This window comes from Elgaria multicarinata, chromosome 10 (assembly GCF_023053635.1).
Source record: "Elgaria multicarinata webbii isolate HBS135686 ecotype San Diego chromosome 10, rElgMul1.1.pri, whole genome shotgun sequence".
Lineage (NCBI taxonomy): Eukaryota > Metazoa > Chordata > Lepidosauria > Squamata > Anguidae > Elgaria > Elgaria multicarinata.
The window spans coordinates 4,803,583-4,821,616 of record NC_086180.1 but is presented as its reverse complement, the minus strand read 5'-3'; the positions used below and the strand labels follow the sequence as shown (position 1 = coordinate 4,821,616).

The following is an 18,034-nucleotide window of genomic DNA, read 5'->3' as shown; positions in this document are numbered from 1 at the left end:
TTATTACCGCTATATCATGCTTGGTGTGGCTTCTGCCTCTAATATACTGCTCTCATAGGCCTTAGCTAGACCTAAGGTAGGGTGACCATATGAAAAGGAGGACAGGGCTCCTGTATCTTTAACAGTTGCATAGAAAAGGGAAATTCAGCAGGTGTCATTTGTATGTATGTATGTATCATCACACCACTTAAAGCTGCAGGTGCCCTGCCCTCTTTTAAATCTGGTCACTCTAGATTTGACTGCAGCTTTAACTGGTGTGATAAAGAGGGAATTTCACCAGGTTCTCCATATATACAAATGACACCTGCTGAAATTCCCTTTTGTATGCAACTATTAAAGATACAAGAGCCCTGTTCTCCTTTTCATAGGGTCACCCTGCCTAAGGTTTATCCCAGGATCATCCCGGGGTCATCCCTGTTCACGTAAATGACACACAGGATATCCCAGGACCAAGCAGGGACGACCCCAGGACGATCCCGGGATAAACCTTAGGTCTAGCTAAGGCCATAGTGCAATATCCTGTTTGGTGTAGATTAGAGTTTCCATTCTCCTTATCTCACCTGTTGCTCGTAATCTAGCTTCAAACTGTAGGAGAAACTGGCAGAAACCCTTCCTTGTGCGGGTGAATGAAAACTGTGTTAGAAAGCAAAAGTCTTGCTTATTATCTGACCCGTTGATCAATCGGCCGGAAGTGTTAAGGCAGCCAGAACCGTCCATCTGAGCAGAAGGCAAAGGCAGAGCTGAATGCAGAAAGCCGGTGGGAAAGGCTGAAAGGAGGGGAGCAGGAAGCACATAAAGTCAACACCTTCTGTGCTTCTAGAAGACTCTGGAGCCACAAAAGCTGCACTCGGAGCAAAAATAGCATAAGGTGGAGGGGAGCCTGGGGAGATGGAGACCTGTCTTGACAGCTTTGCAAACCTGGGAAGCTGCTTTCTGCCAAAGTAATTAAGGACTTCGTTGTGTAACAGAAAATCTGCCTTGCGAGGGCCGGATCCTGATAGATGCTGGCGACCTGCGTCCCTCCAGAAACCCAAGGCAGCAGGAGGAGGGTGCCCCAATAGGCCGATTCATCCCATGTGCTCAAATGGTCGCATGTTCCTGCACCAAGAAGCCTGTTTTGGCAATCACCAACCTGTGGTCACGTTTTCACACAAATGAGCAAACGCTGCAATTCACGTTTGTGTGGGTCACATTTGTTATACTCACCCTGGAGGTTGGGAGGAAAGAATTTGTTTAGTTAATATGAAAAAAAAGGTCCGAAGTGTGCATGTTTCGCACAAATGTTGCACTGTGCATGCGTTGCATGGCACCGCAATTACCCTTGTAGTATTGTATGTGCAGAAAACACTCAAACATGGGGGGATGACTACCTGATTTGCTTGGGGAAATGATCGATATAAATGGGCAACCAGGATGGGCAACCAGGATGATCAGGGGTCTGGAAACAAAGCCCTGTGAGGAGAGACTGAAACAACTGGGCCTGTTTAGCCTTAGGAAGAGAAGATTGAGGGGAGACATGAGAGCACTCTTCAAGGACTTGAAAGGTTGTCAAACAGAGGAGGGCCAGGATCTCTTATTTATTTATTTATTTATTTATTTATTTATTACATTTTTATACCGCCCAATAGCCGAAGCTCTCTGGGCGGTTCACAAAAATTAAAACCATCATAAAACAACCAACAAGTTAAAAATACAAATACAAAATACAATATAAAAAGCACAACCAGGATAAAACCACGCAGCAAAATTGATATAAGGTTAAAATACAGAGTTAAAACAGTATAATTTAAATTTAAGTTAAAATTAAGTGTTAAAATACTGAGTGAATAAAAAGGTCTTCAGCTGGCGACGAAAGGAGTACAGTGTAGGCGCCAGGCGGACCTCTCTGGGGAGCTCGTTCCACAACCGGGGTGCCACAGCGGAGAAGGCCCTCCTCCTAGTAGCCACCCGCCTCACTTCCTTTGGCAGGGGCTCACGGAGAAGGGCCCCTGTAGATGATCTTAAGGTCCGGGTAGGTACATATGGGAGGAGGCGTTCTTCTCGATCCTGCCAGAGTGCAGAACACGGAATAACGGGCTCAAGTTAAAGGAAGCCAGATTCCAGCTGGACATCAGGAAAAACTTCCTGACTGTTAGAGCAGTACAACAATGGCCTCAGTTGCCTGGTGAGGTTGTGGGCTTTCCCACACTAGAGGCCTTCAAGAGGCAGCTGGACAACCCTCTGTCAGGGATGCTTTAGGGTGGATTCCTGCCTTGAGTAGGGGGTTGGACTCGACGGCCTTGTAGGCCCCTTCCAACTCTGCTATTCTATGATTCTATGTAAGAACATAAGAAGAGCCATGCTGGATCAAAACATCTAGTCCAGGGTCCATCTAGTCCAGCATCCTGTTCTCACAGTGGCCAATATAAGGGGATTTTTCAGGTGACTTTTATTTTTAGGAGATACTGAACACAGGCTGCTTGGAAGTGTGAGGTTCCTGCAATACCTTGCAACAGTACTCCTTAAATGCCCCACTATAGTAGGTGTAAGGAAGATGCGGAGATAGACACCCAGAATGTTTGACTTCGCTCAGGCCTTAGCTAGACCTAAGGTTTATCCTGGGATCATACCGGGGTCATTGCTGCCTGCTCCCGGGATCCCCTGTGTGTCATTTACATGAACAGGAATGATCCTGGGATGATCCCGGGATAAACCTTAGGTCTAGCTAAGGCCTCAGACTCACAAGCACAATGAAACTGTTGTTATAACCTTAAAAACATTTATTAAAACAATTTAAGAAAGTTAAGGTCAAACAGACACACAAACTTCTATTCAGCAAAGCCAATTAAAAGAATATATTCACAAGTCCAGTAGATTTCTGGAGAATAAGACAAACATAGGCAAACACAGAGACCCCCAATGACTCTGCAAAGGAGTTTATTTATTTATTTATTTTATTACATTTATATACCGCCCCACAGCTGAAGCTCTCTGGGTGGTTTACAACAATTTAAAATAGTAAACATTAAAAGTATACAAAATTTAAAAACCATCAAAAACATAAGAAACAGTATAAAATCAACAATTCTGGGGTCCATTAAAAACAAACTTAACATTGTTAAATACTGTTAAAATGCCTGGGAGAAGAGAAAAGTCTTGTCCTGGCGCCGAAAAAATAACAATGTTGGTGCCATGCGAGCCTCATCGGGGAGATCATTCCACAGTCGGGGGGCCACCACCGAAAAGGCCCTCTCCCTTGTTGCCATCCTCCGAGCTTCCCTGTGGAGTTCTTCTCCACAGAGGGTTTCCCATCTCTCCCAGGCAAGACCAAGTCATGCCTACCTGAGGGAAAGGGAAGTCATCTTTGTCCTCTGTGTTCAGACTTAAATACCCTCCTCAAAGACAAAGTCCTCCGCCTAACACACATTAATTTATTCTGAAATGGCTACATCTTTTGGTCCACGTCATACATTTAGATCATCTTCTTCCCAGAATGTTCCATCCCTTCTGATGTCAAAGATGGACGTTGCTTCTGCTTTTTATGTGGTGAAATCATATTTCCAAATCATTTCCCATCAGGCCTTATCTAAACTAAAGCATCTAAACCTTGATGCTGGGTTCTATGTGTGTACGCCTACTTGCCCCTTTAATATTAAAGCACTACCCTATCACTTCTACACCCATTTAAACTAGGGGTGTGATCCGCTCCGATTAGGAGCGTAGAAGCAGTAGCGGATTGGCCTGCTCCGCCTTACCCAGAGGCGGAGTAGGAGCGGACCGCGGACCCCTAGAAGCAAGGCGAAGAGAAGCGGCCATTTTTCGGAGCTCCTAGTTCAGGCGGAGCGCTCCGGTCGCCATCTTGAAAACATTTCGCCATAGGATTGCATTGCGGCAAATAATCGCGCATAACTACGTTCTTTTTGAAGCTATCGTTCTAGAAATTCTTGTGCTCAGAGAGTCGTGGATGGGGGTCATTTTGAGACCACTCTCACCTCTCTGCGTTGTCTGGGTCGCGTGCTATATTTTTGTGAAAATCGGGTCAACCGCGCGGCTCAAACGGCGTTTTCGGCTTTTCGCCCATAGGATTGCATTGAGGGAAAGAATCGGGGATAACTGGGGGGGGGTTTAAGCTATCATTCTGAAAATTCTTGTGCACAGAGAGTTGTGGATGGGGGTCATTTTGAGACTACTCTCAACTTTCTGCATCGTACGGGTCGCGCGCTAGAAGTTTTTTAAAAATCGGCGGGAAAAATACCTTTTTCAAAGGGCTGAGGGGCAGAGTCAGCTCCCGGTCATGATGATCCCAAAGTTGGAGGAGGGCATAGGCAAAACGGGTAACTTGGGATTCTGGGAAACTTCTCTTTCTTCATCTGAACGGGCTTTTCCCCGTGTTTTTTAACACAGTAGCCCCACCAAATGCACAAACACAACCTGAAATCATATACTAAGCCAAGAATAAGAGATAGAAACACAGCACTGCTCCCCACCCTAACCTTGGTGAACAACTGAATAGATGTGGTGCAAGGGGATGAGCTCCCCTAGGGCATCTCATCGTGGACGTGCCCCCACTCTCTCCTGCACTGGAAGGCCATTAGAGCCTTCCAAAGAGAGTAAAACGGTGGAGCAATGCCTATCATGAGTTGAAGTGAATGCTCACTTTTCAGTGGTGGAGCAATGCCTGTTATGAGTTGAAGTGAGCGTTTTACTTCTTCTCAGAGCTGTTGGTGGCTGTCTTGAACTGGCAGCTACTTCCCCCTCCCCCGGGCACGTCCCCCTATTGCTGGTAAAAGACAGATATAGCCTTTTTAAAAAAATTCTTCTTGCTGTTTATTGAGCAACACTGCTGCTTTTAATTCCACCCCTCCTTTGTTTATTTATTGATTTATTCCATTTTATATGCATTACTGGCTTATCCTTGGCTCACTTCCTTATGCCCCCAGAAATGCCAGCTGCATGCCTGCCTGCCTTCCCTCCCTCCTCCCCTGCCCACCTCGCAGGGATGTTGTGTGTGGGGTGCCCGATTTTCAAAAATTCGCCAAAAATCAGGGGATGATGGGATTGCTTTGAAACTTGGCGTGCGTGTGTATATCCCCATGAGGTGTCATGGTGCCAAACATGAGGTTTCTAACTTGAACAGAAAAAAAGTTGTATAATTTTTTAGCTTTCAATGCAAGCCTATGGGGGGGGGGGAAACGGAGCTCCGGATCCGGATCCGGAGCTCCGGGCGGAGCGGAGCGGAAGTGGGCGGAGCGGGGGCGGGGCGGAGCGGCCCGATCCGGAAAATGGCGGATCTGCAAGTGAAGCGGAGCGGGGGGTCCGTGCACACCCCTAATTTAAACCCATTCTATGCCCCCCAAAAGCTTCTTTACAACCTCAATCTTACATATATTTAGTAAAATTTCAAATGAAGAAATAATCTTACACTCCCCCCCCAATGATATTCACAAAACCAATTAGCTGTTTGTTGAAAGCCCACAAGTAGGTCATGAGTGCAACAGCACCCTCCCACCCATGTTCCCCGGCAACTGGTGCACACAGGCTTACTGCCTCTGACACTGGAGGAAGCGCATAGCCATCAGGACTTTTATTCATAGCCTTCCTTTGCCTCATGTGTCTGTCTTGTGTTTGTGCAGGGGACATGCATGCATCTTACTTGCGTGGATTACGTAAGTCTATATTAGCAAGAACGATTCTAAATCAACTATGCCCACTCATGACTCAATGAAACAAAATATATGAGGATTTTTCACATATGTGACCATGCATGTGACTTCATACATATACGTGCATGCATATATATGTACGTTTTATTAAAATATTCACATATATCACTACATTTCCATCTATGTGGATTTCACGCACACAAACATGAATCTGGCTAAAATAGACCTATGTGTCACACAATGCTCACACATGTTTGCGTATAATGTGCCTGCATGTATGTTTGCATGCAGTGGAAACATGATATTGTGTACAATGTATATGCATAATGATTTGAGTGTGTGATCAAGAGGTTTGCAAAGTGATTTAAGTAGAGCAGATGCATGAGTAATCAGCATGACTGGCTAGCATGTATGTATATGTCATGTGCACCCAGGTGTCGGACCATAGAGCAGAAGCATGTGCAAAACTGCCATCTTGGCCCTGTGGGGAAGAAGAAGGACCGAGGGGACAGGAGCAGGCAGAAGTAACATCGGGGCCTGCTCCTGCTGGACTCTTCCCCCCCCCCACAGGGCAAACTGCCATCTTGGCCCTGTGGGGAAGAAGAAGGACCGAGGGGACAGGAGCAGGCAGAAGTAACATCGGGGCCTGCTCCTGCTGGACTCTCCCCCCCCCCACAGGGCAAACTGCCATCTTGGCCCTGTGGGGAAGAAGAAGGACCGAGGGGACAGGAGCAGGCAGAAGTAACATCGGGGCCTGCTCCTGCTAGACTCTCTGTCTCTCTCTTTCTTTCTCTCTCCTCCCTCCCTCCCTCCTTGACTCCTTTTCCTTGTGTGTCATGTCTTTATTAGATTGTAAGCCTGAGGGCAGGGACTGTCTTTTTTCCTAAGTGTAAGCCGCTCTGAGAGCCTTTTTTGGCTGAGGAGCGGGGTATAAGTATGATAAATAAATAAATAAATAAAAGTGTATGCAGGCAGCATACATAAGAACATAAGTGATAACACTATGCGCTATGTGAGCACAAGTATTTCATACTGGTTTATTCTACCCCCTGTAGTTGAGGATATTTATTTATTTATTTATTTATTTATTTATTTATTACATTTCTATACCGCCCAATAGCCAGAGCTCTCTGGGCGGTTCACAAAAATTAAAACCATTCAAAGTATAAAACAACAGTATAAAACCATGATATAAAATACAATATAAAAGCTCAACCAGATAAAAACAGCAGCAATGCAAAATTACAAATTTAAAACACCAAGTTAAAATTTATGTATCGACTGTTAAAATGCTGGGAGAATAAAAAGGTCTTCACCTGGCGTCTAAAAGCATATAATGTAGGTGCCAAGCGAACCTCCTTAGGGAGCTCATTCCACAGCCGGGGTGCCATAGCAGAGAAGGCCCTCCTCCTGGTAGCCACCTGCCTCACTTCCTTTGGCAGGGGCTCGCGGAGAAGGACCCCTGAGGATAACCTTAGGGTCCGTGCAGGTACATATGGGAGGAGGCATTCCTTCAGATAGCCTGGCCCCAAGCTGTTTAGGGCTTTAAACGTTAATACCAGCACTTTGAATCGGGCCCAGACCCGGACTGGAAGTTGGAAAAGGACTGGCGTGATGTGGTCTCGTTGGCCAGTCCCTGTTGGTAAATGGGCTGCCCTGTTTTGTACCAGCTGAAGTTTCCGGACCATTTTCGAAGGCAGCCCCATGTATAACGCATTGCAGTAATCCAAACGAGAGGTTATCAGAGCATGGATGATTGTAGCTAGGCTATCTCTGTCCAGATAAGGGCGCAGTTGGTATATCAGCCTAAGTTGATAAAAGGTGCTCTTTGCCACTGAGTTCACCTATGCCTCACCTGGGATGTTTGCAATATGTGTTCTTTGCATACGTGATTTCACTTGTGAATATGCCTATGGCCCTACTTGTAATCAGGGCTGTGCACGGAACCCACCCACCCCAACCACTTTGTGGCCCGATCCGGAACTTTGGGTTCAATCTGCCCATCCCCTGCTCCGCTCTGCAGAGTGAGATCCGGAGGGGTGGATCGAAATTTTGCCCCCCCTCCCCACTTACTTGTATCCGCGGTGGACGACAGAGGCAGGTAAGTGGGGAAGGGGGGCAAAATGGGGGGCGAATTAGGAGCATGTGGGAGGCAGAAGGGTTGCTCGCCTGTCTCACTTGGGCTGGGCTCCACCAGTGCCTCCTCCTTTCTTCTTGTGTTTGTAAAAGAAGAGGCCAGGTGTCACAGCCCCGGTTTTTATACCTGCCTCTCATCCTTCACTGCATCTGGGGCACCACATCCCCTCCCCCCCCCACAGGATGGGACTTATCTGACTGCCTGAAGTCACCTGCCACTGTTTGCTCTGCCCGCATCTTCTGCACCTGCTGCCTGCTTTGTAGCACTTTCTGGTCTGGCTTGGGCAGATTGATTGGACGGAGCAGGGGGCACAGAATTGGATGGTGGATCCTCCTGTCTTTCAGCAAATGTCAGGCGTGAATGGGATTTATTCCATTGGAATGGTCCAATTCTAGAACGTGCCCTGGTAGACGCTCTTTATTTCTTTCCTGGCCCCCAAATCAAAACGATTCCAAAACATGGAGCTGTCTACGGTTGTTGGCTTTCTGGTCTTTTCCAGTGCAATCAGCAACCAGTCAAAATAAATAACATCCCCCCTTCCCACCGCCTTGATACAAGAGGGCATCTTAGCATCCACTGAAATGCTGGATGACTCACCTGTTTGTGTAGCTGCCGGGCCATTTCTCTCACTCCTCCTCCCCACCTTCCTCCTCCTCCTTCCCTGCCTCGTTTAACTGTGATCTTCCTGTCCCAATGACCTAGATATCTCCCCTCCTGGGGGCACCCATCGCCCGGCAGCCAGGCAAGGAGGAAGCCCTTCCATCTGGCCCCACTGGGCAGCAGTCCCCTCTCCAGTGGGGCCAGAGGAACTGCAGCCAGGTCCTCCAAATTTGGGGAGAGGATCTCCTTCCGTTTGCGTTTTGCTGATGCTCAGTATTTCTCAGCATTTTCATTTATTTATCGTTTTGTTTTGTTTTTTAAAGAATGCAGATAGCTGTGAATTATTGTTTTTTAAGGGCTGGATGGGGTGGGGGGTGAGATGGCGAGAGAGGTGCCAAAAAAGATGCGAAAACGTCACGAGGAGAGATTTCCTTATTGGGTCTCCCTCGCCTGCATCCTGAGTCCATCTATGGGCATTTACGTCACCGCAGCCTCACTTGGGAACTCCAGAAATGGAAGAGCCGGGATGCAGCGGAAGGTGAGAGGCAGATATAAAAACCGGGGCTGGGGCGCCTGGGCTCTTTGCTTACAAACACAAGAAGAGAGAAGGCACCTGCGGAGCCCAGCCCAGGTGAGGCAGGCAGGCAGGCAGGCAGGTGAGCAGGCCGGCGGGTGAAGCCCAGGGCATCCTTCTGGCTGCCGCCAGCTCCTTGGGGGACCAGCATCCCTGCAGGGTCGCCCACCTGGCCGAGGAGTCCTTTTGCACAGCAGCCCGGCCGAAGCCAGCGGGGGTCTCTCCCTGAGTGCTGCCGGGGGAGGGGTGTCTCTGTCCTCCACCCCTCCTGCTTCCGCTTCTCTCCCTCCCCCTTCCTCTTCCTCTTCCTCTTCCTCCACCTGGAGATGCTGAACTTGATGGATTTCTCCCACCAGCAGGACTCGTTGGATGCCAAGCGGCAGCTGAAATCGGGAGATGCAGCCCCGATCCCCGGGCCACGGCAGGAGCAAGAACTTTTGACGGCACAGCCGAGGGAGGGATTCCCGGATTACCTTCCAGGTAAGGAGGAGGAGGCGCCTCCAATCTTCGCTTCGAGCAGCCAGGTCCCCCTTCCGAGAGGCTGGGTCTTGGCCCTCCACTGGCAGGCATTCCGTGTCGCCGTAGGCAATTGTTTGTGACTTGAAATGTCACCGGGATTTTTGCTTTAATGGCCCGTTAAGTCTTTGAACTAGGGCTCTGAAAAAGAAAATGGGCTTCAGGGTTCGAAAGAGGCGAGCTCAGCCTCCCAGGCCATCGGTGGTCTGAGAAACGCGTGGCTGGGGGAGGGAAAAGGGAGCAAAATGGACATACGCCAACAGGAACCAGAGGGTTCCCAAGAGAGCATCTAGTCGTGGCCCTGCTCTGGGTCTACGCGATCCTACATCTGCAGGTGGAACCTTTTTTTTGCCCCAGTCTCCCAAACAAGGGGGTCCTTTGGCCTTGCTGCCAGACATTGAGAACTGCTTTTGGAAAGCAGAGGCTTGGCGCAGAGTAGCTATAACCAGGAGGACAAAGGCCATTTCTTTGCCTTGTTCTGCCATTCTCGGAGAGGCAGGGAAATTACTGTCCCCATTTCACAGTAATTGAGAGAGAATGATTTGCTTTTGGTCAAGGAGAGCCAGTGTGGTGTAGTGGCTAAGGGGTTGGACTGGGAGTTGGGAGATCCGGGTTCTAGTCCCCACTCGGCCCTGGCAACCCACTGGGTGACTTTGGGCCAGTCACAGACTGTCAGCCCAGCCTACCTCACAGGGTTGTTGTTGAGAGGATAACATGGAGAGGAGGAGGATTATGTACGCCATCTTGGGTTCATTGGAGGGTGGGGGGAAGGCAGGATATAAACGCAATAATAAATAAATAAAATAAATAAGGAAATCCATCCACAGGCTGAAGTTTGAATCTCAGTGGTCCAAGTTCAAGTGGATCCTGCTCCCATTTCAACCCCTTTTTTTGTCAAGCGTTGTTCATGGGAATAAAGTGGCATTTGGGTCCAGGAGAACCAGGTGGCCTGGAACCCATTGCATCTAGTGTGGATGCCCTTAATCTCAAATTTGCAAGGTTTAATTGTTGCTGCTAATAAGGAGGCACTCTGCACGGGATCAGGAATGCTGCCTTCTTTTGTCTTTACTTCACAATGTCCAAGGCAGGGGTGGGCAACACATTATCCTCGAGATGTTTGGGGCTGCAACACCCATAGTTCCTGACCATTGGACATGATGGCTTGGACTGTTGGGAGCTGTTGTGCAAATATCTGGAAATTACCAGATTACCTACCACTGAGGATAAAATGGAGGAGGATTATGTTTGCCACCTTGGGTTCCTTGGAGGGAAAAAGGTGGGATATAAATGAAATAAATAAATGGAATAAATTAAGCCCTGGACCATTCAGATAGTTTCTGCAACTTTAGTCCTGGCTTGAATGAAGATACTATTCTATGATCATAGAATCATAGAATAGTAGAGTTGGAAGGTGCCTCTAAGGCCATGTAGTCCAACCCCCTGCTCATTGCAGGAATCCACCTCAAAGCATCCCTGACAGATGGCTGTCCAGCTGCCTCTTGAAGGCCTCTAGTGTGGGAGAGCCCACAACCTCCCTAGATAACTGGTTCCATTGTCGTACTGCTCTAACAGACAGGATGTTTTTCCTGATGTCCATCTGGAATCTGACTTCCTGTAACTTGAGCCCGTTATTCCGTGTGTACATCATAACCCATCTTGAACTCTTGGATTAGGGTAGGAAACAACCCCAAGTTGATAAGTACCGTGTTGCGTGGCACTTCACTGTGGATAGTTCAACACATACAGAGGATACCAGGTTGGGAAAGGCTGTGCTGAGAACTGAACCCAAGACCTTCTGGGTGTGAAGCACGTGCATTACCACTGATGTGTTCTGTTCCTGGCCATTAGGTATCCTTCTCCGAGGCTTGAGCTGACTTTTGTGTCCCACTGGCATTGTTATTCTTTTTTAAATATATATATATATTGAAAAACCTTGTCTTTCCCATTTTCTAGGTGACTTTATGGGAGCCACAATGAACCCAGAAATGGCAGATTACTACTTTTTCTCCGGGCAGCCCTCTCCGCCCATCAGTTACACAGGCAGCTTCTTCATCAAGACGGAGCAATGCCAGGATCAAGAGTCCCTCTTCAACTTGATGTCAGGGATCCTCGGCCTTTCTCCGTTCTCTGCTCCGGAAGCCCACCCGAGACAAACAGACGCGGTCTACAGTGTCCCAGAGGCTATACAGAATCACCTGGACCTTTATTCCACCTGCCAACCGGAACTGAACATCTCTGTACAGCCGTCTTTAGCCGAACAAGGTTACTCCACCTTCTCCAGTCCCAATGGCCTCCAGCAAGTCCAGGCATCCCCCGAGGTGGGCAGCTCTTCCCAGTGTCTGTTCAGTGAAAAGTCTTTGGACAGCAAGCAGGACATTAAGCTGTCCGCCCTTTCCCCATCCCTGCAGAAGTTCAAAGCTCCTTGTTCCCACTGGGACCCTCTCAGCCAGCCTCAGAGTTACCTGCCCTCTGAATACCCTCCTTCAGAGACATTCCATCCCATAGAGACAAACCAGGCGATGTTCCCCCAGCTGGGATCGAAAACAGAGAATGTGCTGTCCGTCAGCTGCCAGTCGGAGCTCAGCAGTCTCCCAGAACAGTCAGGATCCTTTGGACATGGTCTGGATTTCAGCTGTCAACCGGAGGCTTTCCCTGGCCACAGCCAAATCCACAGTGACTTTGTCGAGGTAAAGATCCCCAACCTCCCTGCTCAGCTCATCCAAGAATTCGAATCCTCCTTGCCCCAGCCTGAGGTCATGCCAAGTTTGATGAGTCCCAATAAGCAGAAGTTGCCCAACAACCACTCTCCCCCATCAGCCACCCTAACGGACTTCCTAGCCCCTGCCTCCAGTTCCTCGGTCAATGTTTTAGCACCCAGCAGGACCTCTGGTGTCCTACTAACAGAGCCAAAGAAGAAATCCCGCCGGGGGAAATGTTCCTCCAAGTGCTTCTGCCCCAAACCTCATGAAAAAGCCTTTGCCTGCCCTGTGGAGAACTGCATCAGGAGCTTTGCCAGGTCCGATGAGCTGAACCGGCACCTGCGGATCCACACTGGGCACAAGCCGTTCCAATGCCGGATCTGCCTGCGGAACTTCAGCCGCAGCGACCACCTGACCACCCACATCAGGACCCACACGGGGGAGAAGCCCTTCTCCTGTGATGACTGTGGCCGCAGGTTTGCCAGGAGCGACGAGAAGAAGAGGCATAGCAAAGTCCACTTGAAGCAGAAAGCCAGAGCAGAGGAGAAACTCAAGGGACTCAGCTTGTTCTCAGTGGGACTTTCCTACGGGACACTCTAAAGAACCCACCTTGGGGATGCTTTGCTCTTGTGGGGGAAGGAGGTTTGGGGCACTTTGCCAGAATACTCAGGTTAGAGGAGCCATCTCCGGATGGCTCCTTCATACAGCAGTCAAGAAAGAAAAGAGGTGTTTGTCCGAGCACAAAAGTTGCCTGTTCGGTTGATTCGTTTTACGATGGAGAGCAGAGGAGAAGGCATTCTCATAGATGAATGGACGAATGGAAGAAGACGAAGGGACAAAAAGAGTGTGTGTGTGTGTTTGGTGGGATATGGCAGCAATTTACAATCAGGGGAAGGAGTAAGCCAGTTTCTGAGACATGACCGATTTTTTGAAACTGTATTTCAGCACCACTGTCTGTGGTCAGCTCCAGGAGATGCTGGCCTACCTTTCAGCATCATGCAAACACAGGACAGAGCCCAGCGGAGCAAGGGGACGTTTTTTCCTTTCCCAGAAATGCTTCTGTATTTAGAACATTTTATACATAAACAAGACAACTTTGCAAACAGGGCTGCTTTTAAGGAACTGAATCGACTTTCCCCTTTGTACGCACTTTAATGGACCTTCCTGGGCAGGAGGAGATGTCATTTTTTTAAATGCAAAAAATAAAATTTCTCATGTCAAACCCGCCGGAAAAAAAGGGAAGACTTTTGAAGTGTATAAAATCAGCACAATTCATTGCTTTCTGAATGATACAAATTGTCGCTCTGCAGTTGGCAAACCTTGCTTAATGAATATTTTGCATATAATTGTGATTGGGGGGTTTGTTTATTTTTTATGTAAATCTTTCTCTCTCTTCCGCTGTTCATTAAAACAGAATGTGTCAAGGTTATTACAAAGGTGTGTTTATATTTTACAATAAACGAAACTTGTTTTAATCTAGTAAAACTCTCTTTAAAAGCTGTTTTTGACATTCACCATTACCCACCCAGCCCTGCCCAAAGATGGCAGATTCTCTTGGATTCTCCTTCTAAGAATCCCAAAACCTGCAGGGGTCAGCGACCTTCCAATATGGGACAGATCTGAGAATCAAATCCTTGCTTCTCTGAAAAGAGCAGTTTCAGAGGTAGCTAAAAAGAGTTCTCCTTTGCTCAGCTGACTCCTTGGCTCAGCTGACACCTGCTGACACCTGCTCATCCAGGAGCAAAGCTGGTCTACAATCATCCCCACACTGCAAATACGTTTTGTTGATATCCCATAAATACTATGCAAACAGAACTCCCTACCTGGATTCATCTCTGAGTCTGTGAAAGTCTGGTACTCCTCATGCCAAATCTGTCCACTGCTAGAGTCTCCAGGTGTATTAGATCTCTAAACATGGGCTGAAGACAGATACTCTTTGATATAATTAAACACAGACACTACACTCCAAGACACTAGGCAGAGGTCTACTGTTGAATCTGTAAGTTCAACACTGCTGGTCCATTATGTCGGTTCATCCTTGTTGCATTGGTAATGTCTTTCTCTTACCCTCTGGTGCTTCCCCAAGACTGGGCCAACCCAAACTAAGCTCTGAGATTCCATCCATGCTCTCCAGTCATTTTTGAAAAAGAAAGATCTGCTTCTCAGCCAAAAGAGGCTTCCAGAGTAAATTGCATGCCATCAGTAGAAGGGAGTCCCTGCAAGCAGGCTTACAACCTAAAAAGATGGGACAGACAAGGAAAAATGGGTGGCTGGGTGGGAAGGGAAGAGGAAAAATTGTGGTCTTTCAGGAGGGCTGGTGAAATGTCCCTGTTTCCTCCTCTCATTTGCTTCTATTCATGGAGTCCCTCTCAATATCTCCTTCTTACATTGGCCCACAGTGCCAGAGACCACCAAGGGTCCTTGGAGAATCAACCAGGAAGCATTCTCCCATCCATCATCCACCAGGGTTACCTTTCCCATCTCCCACGATGAGAACAGGTGAATCGAGAACACTGCTTTGCCCTTTATGAAGTCTCTGTCACACTGGGGTGATGGGAAAGGGACTGTGCCACATGTCCATGGCCGAGGATGAATTTGAACCACAGTCTCTCACCTCCAAGGACCATCCTCTAGCCCAGGAGTGTTGAACGCTTTTCAGCCTGAGAGCCAAATTCAATTCTAGGGAACATCTCAGGGGCTGCCTTCCAGTGGTGTGTGTTGTCAAAGGCAAAAGGGCTGGGCCCCAAAATTATATATTTTAAAACATCTGGCATATCGTAGCTGAAAGCTCTTACTGCCAAGTAAGCCTTAGCAGAGGTCTTTCAACCTTTTAGAAAGGGGAGAGGAGATAGATGCAAAAGCCAGAAAACCATTAAACTGGCAACTGTGGGCAAACAGGTGGGTGGGGGAGAGGAGGCGGACATGGCTAGGGTGACCATATTTATTATTATTTATTTATTTATTACATTTTTATACCGCCCAATAGCCAAAGCTCTCTGGGCAGTTCACCATATGAAATGGAGAATGGGGCTTCTGCATCTTTAACAGTTGTACAGAAAAGGGAATTTCAGCAGGTGTCATTTCTACGCAGCTTTGAAGACCAGCCTTTTCCGGCAGGCCTACCCAGATTAATGTAAAATCAAGAATTTTAAAGATGTGTTGATTCCTGTACTAATGTTGCTCCCCACCTCAATCCAAAGGGAGAGGCGGGTAAGAAATAAATATGTGATGATGATGATGATGATGCATGCAGCACCTGGTGAAATTCCTTCTTTATCATGAGAGTTAAAGCTGCAGGAGCCCTGTGCTCTTTTGTACCTGATCACTCTAGTATAGTTCCTGCAGCTGAAATTCCCCTTTCAATACAAGTGTTAAAGATACAGGAGCCCTGTCTTCCTTTTCATATGGCATGGCCATATGGGGGACTGGGGAGGGCCAGGTAGGGAGACACCCCAGGTTTTGGCCCATGGGCCTGAGGTTCAACGTCAGCCTTGCTCCTGAATCCACAGGGAGAAGTTAGTTTATTATATATATTTTTATGCCACACCTCAGCCAAAACAGGTCACAGAATGGCTTACATGTAATCAGTTAAATGAGACAGTTAAAAAGACACACCATGCAAGGGAAAAGGAAGAGAGAGGGAAGAGGGGGGAGGAGAAACATTAATTCTTGTAAGTTGTGATCAGAAATGCCTTTGGCTTCTTGTCAACAAGGATAAGGAACCCATGACCTCAGGAGGTGGTGGGCTCTCCCACACTAGAGGTCTTCAAAGAGGCAGCTGGATAACCATCTGTCAGGGATGCTTTAAGGTGGATTCTTGCATTGAGGAAGGGGTTGGACTCCATGGCCTTAGAGGCCCCTTCCAACCCTACTTGTATGTGATTCTATGATTCTATATCATGGGGAACTCGGTCAAATGATTTGCTCTTCACTCCTTGGCTTGGCATGTGCTCTGGTCACTGTTCTTTTGTTTCATGTTTGCAGTTCTTACGACGGAGTGCTGATGGATCGACTGCTGTTTCCTTTAGCTTAATCACCTTAAGAATTTCCATTGCAGAACTGAAACACAAGACAAATGTTTTAAATAACAAATTAAGAAAAATAGTTTTGGCAACAGGTTTGCTGAGGATAAAGTAATTTTGGATTAAATCTTCCAAGTACATCCATTGTTTGTTTGTTTGTTTTAGCAGAATTCAGTTGGGGAGAGAAACACCTTTATGGTCTTTGCCAGTTGGTTCCTCTGGATGTGACCTGTGTCTTGAGGTTTGCTTTGTCTTGCCCTCGATTTCTAGGTAGTGCTATGGAGAGCGTATAGCTCAGTGGTAGAGACCCTGCTAGGCATGCAGAAGGTCGCTGGTTCAATCCCTGCCATCTCCATTTAAAAAGGATCAGGTGATGTGGAGGAGACTCTTCATTGAAGGAGACCCTGTAGATCTGCTCCCAGATGGAATAGCCAATACTGGGTTTGATGAATGACAGTCCGACCTAGTATAAGGCAGCTGCCTAGGAGGTGTTGCCTCATCCCCCTACCCAACAACCCCTTCTCCCATTTGATCCAATCCACATTTGTGATGGATTCCCCAGCAAAAGGTGGCTGAGGCTGATGGAAGTTGTAGTCTAAGGCATTTGAAGGACACCAGGTTGGGGAAAGACACTCAAGAGCAGGAGTAGGCAACCTGGTACCTTCCAGATGTTTTGAACAACTGCCATCATTGCTGAACATTGGCCACACTGGCCAAGGCTTATGGGTTCTGTAGTCCAAAACTTTTGGTGGATCCCAGGATTTCATGCTAGGAATGGTTCAGCAGTATTTCATAAGAGCTTCCAATTTCAGCTACTTTTGGTGGCCAGTTATATGGGCGCTGATGTCCACCGACTCCAGCAGTGACGTGAACAAAGAGGGCAAAGGCCAGTGCTGCTGATGGAAGATGCGTGGAGCCTGAGCACAACAACTGAATCAGAGACCCCTGAGATGCCTGAAACCGCCCCCCCCAAGCCTGGACCAAATATTCCAGGGCTAAGGCCCATGACAGTGATGGAGCACTGGGCTGCAGACCAAGTTAGGTTCAGGGAGCTTTAAAGGGCTCAGTTGAGAAGGTGCCCTGATGGGTCCCCACTCACCTGGGTATTTGTGGTAAGAAAATGGCAGGTGAAGCAGCCAAGGAAGCATTGGGGCATATCCCAATTGATGTGAGACTTCCTTCATCCTCATCAGAGGTAAAAAGCTGAGTGCAGTATGAAATCAAATAAGATTTATTCTATTTATTATTTATTTTCTCTATTTCTTTAACACTAGGGTTCAACATATACAAAGGAGGACAGGGCTCCTGTATCTTTAACAGTTGCATAGAAAAGGGGAATTTCAGCAGGTCATTTGTATGCATGCAACACCTGGTGAAATTCCTTCTTCATCACAACAGTTAAAATTGCAGGTGCCCTGACCTCTTGACCAGATACAGAAGAGGTCAGGGTTCCTGTAGTTTTAACTGTTGTGATGAAGAGGGAATTTCACCAGGTGCAGCATGCATACAAAGGACACCTGCTGAAATTATCCATGCTCTGATAACCTCTTGTTTGGATTACTGCAATGCGTTATACGTGGGGCTGCCTTTGAAAACGGTCCGGAAGCTTCAGCTGGTACAAAACAGGGCAGCCCGTTTACTAACAGGGACTGGATGGCAAGATCACATTATGCCAGTCCTTTTACAACTTCATTGGCTGCCAGTCCAGGTCCGGGCCCGATTCAAAGTGCTGGTATTGACATTTAAAGCCCTAAATGGTTTGGGGCCAAGTTATTTGAAGGAACGCCTCCTCCCATATGTACATGCCCAGACCTTAAGATCATCCACAGGGGCCCTTCTCCGTG

The 18,034-nt window shown here is 47.7% G+C and overlaps 1 protein-coding gene across 1 annotated transcript; it reads left to right on the top strand.

The window, feature by feature from the left end:
- Positions 1-9,282: 9,282 nt before the first annotated feature.
- EGR4 (early growth response 4) lies at positions 9,283-12,768 on the top strand. Its single transcript, XM_063135861.1, has 2 exons — positions 9,283-9,433; positions 11,423-12,768. Exons 1-2 carry the CDS (start codon positions 9,292-9,294, stop codon positions 12,766-12,768), a joined length of 1,488 nt encoding a protein of 495 aa, XP_062991931.1. The 5' UTR covers positions 9,283-9,291.
- The last annotated feature ends 5,266 nt before the right edge of the window (positions 12,769-18,034 follow it).